The sequence below is a fragment of the Octopus bimaculoides genome, chromosome 10 (assembly GCF_001194135.2).
Source record: "Octopus bimaculoides isolate UCB-OBI-ISO-001 chromosome 10, ASM119413v2, whole genome shotgun sequence".
Taxonomy (NCBI): Eukaryota; Metazoa; Mollusca; class Cephalopoda; order Octopoda; family Octopodidae; genus Octopus; species Octopus bimaculoides.
Genome location: NC_068990.1, coordinates 59,308,647 through 59,318,942, shown reverse-complemented (window position 1 = coordinate 59,318,942; position 10,296 = coordinate 59,308,647). Strand labels below are relative to the sequence as shown.

Sequence of the window (10,296 nt, the reverse complement as noted above, 5' to 3'; positions counted from 1 at the left end):
TATATATATATATATATATATATACACATATATATATATATGTGTGTGTGTGTGTTGTATGTATATATTATAAAAAGAAATATTTCACTGTAGCAAATATGAATGTCTCTACATGCCGCAGGCTTCAGAAATCTATTAATTGGGTTTTAATTCATATGTACTAAATAATGTCATCTTAGTTAATAAGTCATCCCATTACAAATAGCTTTTCTCAAATAATCTGATATAGTACCTTTGATTAACTGAAGCAGAAATAATATGGTGTCCTACCTCAAAATATTCAACGAATAACACAGTCACAGTGGAAATATACCAGTGACCTAGTCACAGATGTACAGTGGAAATGTTAACACTTCATGAATTTGAGTGAATACAGTGGTTTTTGTATATTATTAAATGGTTAGAATGGCTTCAGTTTTATTATTATATTATATTATTAAATGGTTAGAATGGCTTCAGTTTTAACATATGGTCTCAGACAACGTCACTAGACATGTTTGACTCCTAAAACTCTCTTGAGATCCAGTGAAAGATTCTCTGGTCCTCTTGCATGGTTGCTTAACTTGAAGAAAGAACAGCCTAATCTTTTCTCATATTAAAGCTTACTGTTTTGAAAGTAAGTTGAGGCCCATTAGATAATGATATTCATAGGTAATGTGTGATAATGTATTCATTGATATGCCATGACTGAGAGGAGAACAGGATAGTCATGCTTTGACAACTTTGATCTGAATTCTCCTCAGTTAGTGCTGACATGAGAGTGAACAACAATACTAACCTCTCTGTCTTGTTAAAGATAATTACATTGTACCCTTACTTAAGTAAGTCTCTTGTAACTAAGATTCAAACTAATTAGCTACCAAACTGTTATTTCTAGTTGCTTTCCACGTGTTAACTTTCTTCCACTCCCGTTTGTGAATGTTTATCCCTAACCATAATTACCTCCCTTGTATCTCATACAAATTCCACTGGATGGTAGAATTATCACTGTAAATTACCTGGTTTTGTTATACCTTACTTCTTCATTTTAGATAACCAAAAATATAGTAATATGATATATATTTTTTCTTTTAGTGGGAATAAATATTCATTATTTATAATTTGCTCCAGCATATATACAAATTAAGAAAAATAAGCTATCATATAGTCTTAGATCTGAAATGAAATAATCTTCACATTTTTGTGAAATGTCAATATCGGTTTTGGATGTTTATGTAAAAATAGGTTGAATAATATGATGTGTCATCAAAAGGATCGGGAACAATATATTAAGATACTGGCACTGCAAACAAAATACCATGCAGTATTTTGTTATAGTATAGGCGCGGGTATGGCTGTGTGGTAAGAAGCTTGCTTTCCAACTACATGGTTTTGGGTTCAGTCCAACTGCATGGCACTTTGGGTAAGTGTCTTCTACTATTGGCCCAGGCCAACCAAGGCCTTGTGAGTGAATTTGGTAATCAGATACCGAAAGATGCCTGTGGTAAGTATGCTGAGTTCAAATCCCACCAAGTTCAACGTTGACTGTCATTCTCTTGGAGTCATTAAATTTTGATTAGCAGTTAATTAATGGAGTTGAATTAATCAACTAATATCACTCTGTAAATTTCTGGCCTTGTGCATATGTGATAAACAGTTATAGTTGTTAATAAGGATGATCAAAAACAATAGAAAGATAGACATAATACCTTATGGTGTTTAGCTATGTCACTTTATGTTCTGAGTTCAAATCCTATTGCGATTTTTTTTTTTTTTTCGCCATTCTTCCTTTTGTGTTTGATAAACTAACACCAGTCAAGTCCTGTGATCCATCCAGTCAGCTGTGCCAGTGTTGTACTTGTGTTAGTTATTAAGGAAAGTGGATGACAATTAGTGGTGCAAAAGGATAAAATATCCTGATAGTATTTAAAGAGCATCTCTTTGTAGCCTGAGTTCAAATAACTCCAGGGTTGATGAAATAGCTACCATTTAACTTCTAGGTTTGGTAATTGACTACCCTCTGCCCAGAATTTTGTATTAGAAATTTTCGTTATTATTATTAATTGTAGTAAGGCAGTGAGCTGGTAGAATCATTAGTGTGCCGGGTCACATGCTTAGTGGCATTTCATCTGTCTTTACATTCTGAGTTCTAATTTTGCTGAGGTCGACTTTGCCTTTCATCTTCATGGGGGTTGATAAAATAAGTTCGAGTTTAGTACTGGGGGGGGGGGGAGTCAATCTAATTGACTACACCCCTTTCCCCAAACTTGCTGGCCTTGTGCCAAAATTCAAAATCATTATTAGTAGTAGTAACATCCCTAGTTCATATCTTGTTAGAGGTCAACTTTACCTTTCGTTCTTCTAAAATTGAATAAACAAGTACCATTCAGATATTGCGGTTGACATAAAGACTCTATTCATTGATTAAGAAAATTTTCTCTGAAATGTAATTAATTTTTGTGAATGTGATCATTTCCTTTTGCTGTTTAATTTGTTTGATGTTATTGTAATTATTGCTGGAGTTTATTCAGATGTCTCTTCTGGAGTTTGTAAGAAATTGTATCACTGTACATGTCCAACTTTTGATAATTTTTCTTTATTTGAAAATATATATGTATGTATGTCTGTGTGTAATATGTATATATCATGTGTAGATGCAATAATTTGTTTTTAGATACATATTGTGTCTGAACAAAATTTTTATAAACTTTAGCATTTTAATGTATTTGTTAATTTTTCACTCATTTCCAAGTAACTAAACCGAATCTCAGTTTATTTATTACAGGTCTATTTTACCTATAGAATTCAACTTTTATTCTTATTTTATTCTAGAAACCAGAAATTGCTCAAAAAATTTTCTTTGTCCCATTTCTTGCCTTAAATTTACTTGTATGTGTCAACACTTTTTGAACATGGCTAAAGTAACCCAAAAAATTATACCTGGATGGTTATTGATATAGACTGAAGAAATAATTTTACATGCTTTGTAGTTTTTGTTCAGTTTTCACTTGTTTTTTCCCCTATGACCAAGTACATTAATAATCGTCAGCATCAATGTATGCAAATTTCTGCCCTCACTTCTCTCTCACCACACACACATGCATATAAACATGCATTATACATTTATTTACACATACAAATACATATGTATTTACACGTACAGCACAAGCAAGGGTATATGGTTAAGAAGTTTACGTTCCATCCACATGGTTTTGGGTTCATTTCTACTGTGTTCAAAATCTTTGGTGCTACGAGAAAAGCACCCACTACACTCTGTAAAGTGGTTGGTATTAGGAAAGCCATTCAGCCATAGAAACATGCCAAAACAAATATTTGAAGGCTGGTACAGCTCTCCCTCTTACCAGCTCCCATCAATCCACCCAACCCATGCTAACATGGAAAATAGACATTAAATGTTGATGATGATGATGATACATATATATTTACACATACAACATGGGCAAGGCTGTGTAGTTAAGAAGTTTGATTTCCAACCACATGAGTTCAAGTTCAATCTCACCGTGTTAAAAATTTTAAAAGGTTGCAGTGTAAAATAGACCATTACATATAATTCATTTACCTGTATCTTGTAATACTGTGATAAACTAGGAAAAAGAGTTTCTTGTTAGATAATTAAATCAGCTTATTGAAAATTCTTCATCATTAATTTAACGTTCATTTTTCATGATAGCATGGATCCAATTGTCTGTTTTGGCAAGGTTTCTATGGTTGGATGCCTTTCCTAACAACAACCACTTTACAGTGTGTACTTGGTGCTTTTTGTGTGGTACCAAATAAGTTGCAAGATTGAAAGAGAGAAAGCTCTTTTTGTATTGAAAAGGTTGAGAACTACTGTTAGATTTCTTAACTGAACTACTGTTGTATGGAGATTTATCACTGCCAACAATGATGTGAAATCAGTTATTTTTGGACGTCATCTAAAATTGACTGCAGTTGAGTTGACTCATTCAAGTAGATAATTCTCTGCTAGCTGTTGTTTATGTTTTGCATGCTGCAACTTGCTTAAAAGCTTTTAGATGTTTGTAGAATTTAGCAACTGAAGTTATTCCCATTTATCACACAGAATGCAGAGTTCTTTACTTTAGTTTATAGGCTGGACTAGTTTTATACAAGCTAAAGATGTTTTTTGAATGTTTGTGATTGTGTCTGTAGCAGAAAGGGATATTTTTTATTGTGTCTATATGTGTATGTGTCTTCTTAGTTCCACTCCTCTCTCATCCAAGAAGATTTTTGTCTTGCAAGCTACTTGGTGACCCTGCTGGTGCCATGTGAAAAGCACCTGTGTTGGTGTCATATTAAAAGCACCCTTGCTGGCACTGCATAAAAGGCACTCATACTGGTGCCACATAAAAAGCATCCAGTACATTCTGTAAGTGGTTGGCATTAGGTGGGACATCCAGCTGTAGAAACCATACCAAAACAGACAAATGGAGCCTGGTCCAGCCCTCCAGCTTGCCATCTTCTGTCAAATTGTCCAACCCATGCCAGCATGGAAAACAGATCTTAAATGTTGATGATTATATATATACATTATATATATATATATATATATATAAGGTTGAAAAGGAATACACGAGTTGATATGTATGGGAAAAAAGTCAAGGTAGAAAACATATATATATATATATATATATATATATATATATATATATATATATATATATATATATATATGTCTGTTTTTGTGTCCCCCCCACCGTCACTTGACAACCAATGTTGGTGTGTTTAGACCCCTGTAACATAGTGGTTCAGCAAAAGAGACCGATAAAATAAGAACTAGGCTTACAAAGAATAAGTCCTGCAGGCAGTTTGTTCGAATAATGGTGGTGCTCCAGCATGGTCACAGTCAAATGACTGAGACAAGTAAAAGAATATATATACATCTGTCTGTGTGATGCATGTGTCTTTGTTTTTGTTTTGTAGTTGGCATTAAAAAGTTAACATTGGGAGTAATTTGTTTGTTTGTTTTCAAATATAGTGCAGAACATTGATATGCACCATCACTTCTCATGCTAGCAAAAACTGTAAGAGAGAGAGATAGAGAGACAGAGAGGTGATTTTGTATGAAATGATTAGTCTTAGTTGAATCTTGCACATGTTAACTATTTCACAACTCATTCATAAATCTCTCTTGTATTTTACCATACATCATATCTCAGATTTGCTGCTATCATTCCAGTTTTCTTAAAAAAATTTCTTGTTGTTTTCTCTAGTGTTTAAATTTCTGGTTGAATATATGAAAAGAATCAAAAGCATTTTGATCAACTTGGTAAACTCTCATTTTACTACATGTTCAGCATTTCACTTTTTTTTTTACTTTGAATATTGCTTCACATATTGATAACTTTGGTATGAAATTATCTCCGATTTAATGTAAACCAAATTGCATTAAAGGGGACAGGCAGGGCTGGAAATAAAGATACAAAACACTGCACATTGCTACCATCTCACCCCGCTGACTCCATATTTGTGAAATGCTTGCAGGTGGGACGACAGATGACTCTACTGATGCCTTAGTAGGATTCCGGAAGCGTGAGTTGTCTGAATGTGTTCTGAAGCCTTTTGAATGTGTTCTTGAGTCCTATCTTGTTGCTCTTCCATGTCTTTACAACTTACCTTCCCCCTTTCCTTTCCCTACTCATTTCCTTATGCCAATCATTTTAATGCCATCTTTTTTTAAAGAGTTTGTTTTGTTTTTTATTTTCACTGCTTCAACATATCCTGTGACATTTGTTGCTTAAACATTTTACTAAACACTTCACTTCATTTTTTCTTTTTTTTTTCTTGTTTTTACAATTTCAGGGGAAATATCAAAATATACTTTCTACTGTTTGATCCACTTAATCTATTTCTTATTTGTTTTGGTTCTTTCTGTGCATGGTCTGGTGTGTTCTTAAGATTAGCTCAAGGACTATTGCTGGTTCTAGGCTCCTGTTTTGAGTTACTCTTTGCATTCTGCTTCTTTCCTATTTCTCTTCTATAAATCAAAAAACTACATAAGAAAGTTTCCGTTCTTATACCAATGGAATGATCTTTGAAGGCGTCCAATCTTTTTTTTTTTTTTTTTTTTTTTTTCCATTTGTAGTACTATATTACCCTGTATTTCAGATAGTCTTCTCTCTGTCATCAGGTGTCATATATCTAAGTTTACATGATTTGGCACTAGCCATTATTTTGTTTAGAGTATCGACATGCATAGCCATTATTCTATCAATATCCATAACCGATTCATAATATTTGGTTACTATACGCTCTGTCTTCTGCTTCTATAATCATTAACCCTTTAGCATTTAAACCATCTGTATCCAGACCAAATATTCTACCTGTTTTCACACTGACCTCTTAGAATCTATCCTACTATGTCATTCTAAAACTAAACACTCATATCATTGAAGTTTCAAAGAGACAATACATGATTAATTCAAAACAATGTGAATAAATATGTTCCACGTTTGACAGAGTAATCTGGATGCTAAAGGGTTAGGCTTATAAAAGCTCCCTATAAAAGGCTCCTTTTATGAAATTTTCATTTTTGGTGTTCTGGAATGAATGGCTTAAAGCCAAATCTCATTAATTATGATTTCTGAATTGCATTTGTTTAGAAAGTGATTTGATCTGCTGTGGCTAAATTAATTGCTTAGGGTATTGTATTTATTAAGCAGACTATGATAACCAAATATTTGCTTAGTGTAGCTGTGCCAGTCTTATATCTTACGTAAGTATTTCCTTGAGGCAGGCTGGGTACTATTGGATTCTGGTGACAGTAACCAGACACCTATGAAAATGTTCACACTGCATTTCCAGTTGTGACTTAGAATCAAATATTTTTGCTGAATGTATTGGATAACTTTTACATTCTTTGATGGAAATGTTATTCTGATTTCTGATATCTTTTTTTTTTTTTTTCCTTTGTTAACTAACCTTGTTTCAGTCATTAGACTGCAGCCATGCTAGGGTTAGGGTTACCTTGAGGAATTTTAGTTAAATGTACTGACTCCAATACTTTTTTTGTAAAGCTTGGTACTTGTTCTATTGATCACTCTTGCCAAACCGCTAGGTTACAGGGACATAAATAAACCAACACCAGTTGTGAAGTGGGGGACAAACATGCACATATGTATATATACATACATACATGATGAGCTTCTTTAAATTTCTGTCTACCAAATCTACTCACAAGGTTTTGTCAGCCTGTGACTATAGTAGAAGACACCTGCCCAAGGTACCACCAGTGAGATTGAACCTGGAACCATGTGGTTGGGAAGCAAACTTCTTACTACATAGCCATGCTTGCACCTATGTTCAGAATAATTTCTTGGAAGTTTTTTTGAAAGTGTCTTAAAATTTTGACTGTTAGAAATTATATTGTATTGGTTTCCATGCCAAATTTCTTTTGGGGTCGTTAGATCATGTTGTGAAATTTTTTAGTTCATTTTATATCTAATCATCATCTTCATCATTGAACATCCGCTTTCCATGCTGGCATGAGTTAAGCAATTTGACTGGAACTAGTAAGCTGGAAAACTGCACCAGGTTCCAGTCTGATTTGGCATGGCTTCTACGGCTGGGTACCCTTCTTAACACCAACCGCTCCGAGTGTGTAATGGGCACTTTTCATGTGTCATTTACATGACATTGGTTAGAGCCACAGCTACAATTTCACAGGTGCCATTTACACGACACTGGTCTTGAGCAGTTATCATTGCCTCCGTGAGGCCCAACATTCAAAGATCATGCTTCATCATCTTGTCCCTTGCCTCCATGAGTCCCAAAATTCGAAGATCATGCTATCAGTAATGGCCACAATTATGATTACACGGGTGTCATTTACATGACACCAGCATGGCCACAACTACAATTTCATTTGACCTGATGAGTTTTCTCAAGCACAGCATATCGCCAAAGGTCCAATATTGTTGGTTATTGGACATACAACAATTATCTAGATTTATGTTCCACAATTGTACATAAATAAACTTTTCATGCCCTGATTATTTTCCAGCTATTTTATACTTTACTCTGTTGGTGTAGGGTTCATTCAACTGACCACTCAGTTCATTCTTACCCTGAGTTAAGTTCATATTTTCATTTCACAGCTCTCCTCATTATCTTTGTTAGTATCTTCATCATTATTTGATATCGTCTTTTTTTTTTTTTTACTCTTTGTTGCCAAAATCACACCTGACATAACTAACTTTAATTATCATAATAACATTTTATTTGTTTCATAAGTATGTCTTGTATTAAGTATAAACATTAAAAAGAAGAACACAAGAAGAACAATTGCTTGATCAATAGTTTATTACTTGTTGAGTGTTTTAACGTTTTGGACTGCATTGGTTTGTCATACAGAAGGTGAAATCAATTGCTATTGAAATATACATTCCTTACTTGTGTATTCCACGCAAGGTAAGTCTGTTTCTCCTACGTTCATTGCATTGACTGTGTGTATCTTAATAGTGAATTACTGGTGGTTTGCGAACATTGACTCCAATTATAAGCAAGTGGTATTTAAATACCACTTGCTATAATTGGAGCCATCACTACCAAACCACCAGTAACTCACTATTAAGATACATACTGGCAATGCAATGAACATAGGAGAAACAAGCATACCTTGCGTGGAATATATATCTATATATATATGTGTGTGTGTGTGTGTATGTATGTACGTGTGTGTGTATGTATATGTAAGTATGTGTGTGTGTATATGTATGTATATATGTGTAAGTATATATGTGTGTGTGTGTGTATATATACTTATGTGTTTGTATAAATATATATGTATATATCTGTATGTGTGTGTGTGTATATGTATGTGTATATATGTGTGTATATATATGTATATATGTGTGTATATGTATATATATATGTGTGTATATGTATATATATGTATATGCATGTGTATGTATATATGTGTATATGGATGTATGTATATGTGTGTGTATATATGTGTGCCTGTGTATATATATATATATATATATATACACACACACACATATATGTACAGGGTGCATAAGGTATCTGAGGACAGTTATATATACTTACACAAAAATGACTTTTAGAAACGGGCAATAATGCCTTTTTGCTGTAAAACGTTTTGAGGATAAGAATAAACATATTGTTTTGTCATTTTATTTAATAAAGTCTCCTTCAGCCTCAGAAATGGACTTCTCTGCGAGGTCTGAACCACCTACATGCTAGGATCAAGTGGTTTGTGTTCATACTGGACATTACTCAATATAGGGGCTTTTAGGGATTCTTTGGTGTTATGAGGGTACTCATTAACCTTTTTCTCAAATATGCTCCATACATAGTAGTCCAACGGACTGGGATCTGGGGAGCTAGGAGGCCAAATGTTGGGGGTTATGTGGTCATGAAAATTTTCTGCCATCCATTTCTGTGTTGCTGTAGCCTTGTGTGATGGCACTAACTATTGTTGAAACACATGAGGTCTTCTGTTGCGTACATTATCAATCCATGGCTTAACCACTGTATTCAGAACATCTATGTAGGTAGCAGAGTTTACTCAAAGTCCTTGTGGAAAGAAGTGAGGAGGCATTACATGTTCTTCATTGCTGACAACCCCCACAAACCATGACAGTTACAAGAAATTTTGTGCATAACTATCTGTCATTTCTTCTGTTTACTTTCTGATTTTCATCTAAGTTTTTCTCGTCTGAAAAGAATCAAGTGACATCTTTCTCTGCTGGGTTTTTAAGTTTGTTCAGGAGTCTTTTAGATCCAATTAAGCGATTTACCTTCATTGTTTCTGACAAGAAATGACCTTTTCTCATTGCATAAAATTTGTATCTGATGTCTATGTGGACAACATTTCGGATTGTTCCTTCTGACACATGGTGTACTTTTGCAGTCAACCTTGTGGATCTTCTGGGATTCTCAAGAATGGTCTGCTTTACTCGTTGAATAAATTCTGGTGTTCTAATAGTATCAGTGCATCTACAGTGTTTCTGACGTTTTGATACTGGCAATACATTTCAGTCTTTAGCCTCTAACCCCTTGCAAACTTGGAGACGAAGTATGTAGTGAGTTTTAAAAATTGTGCTATTTCTAAATTGCTATGTTCAGCCTTTATAGCCATGATAACTGTGAGCCTTTTCATTCCTTGCGTAATCATAGGGTCTGCCATTGATAATTCTGAAATATAGAACATATTGATAAATATGCTGCTATAGTAAAATTAACTTATGTCCTCAAATACCTTAGGCACCCTGTGTGTGTGTGTGTGTGTGTGTGTGTGTGTGTGTGTGTGTGTGTGTGTGTGTGTGTGTGTGT

At 34.2% G+C, this 10,296-nt stretch overlaps 1 protein-coding gene across 2 annotated transcripts in view; it reads left to right on the top strand.

Annotated features, from left to right (window-relative positions):
* LOC106880026 (WD repeat-containing protein 48) overlaps positions 1-10,296 on the top strand; it is a 143,678-nt gene that overhangs the window by 108,543 nt on the left and 24,839 nt on the right. Inside the window, exon 14 of one of the 2 annotated variants that reach the window (XM_052971221.1) lies at positions 5,485-5,532. The exons of the other annotated variant lie outside the window; for it this stretch is intronic. Within the exon in view, the coding sequence (XP_052827181.1) occupies positions 5,485-5,532 (48 nt within the window). The remainder of the gene's footprint in view (positions 1-5,484; positions 5,533-10,296) is intronic. 2 annotated transcript variants of the gene reach the window in all.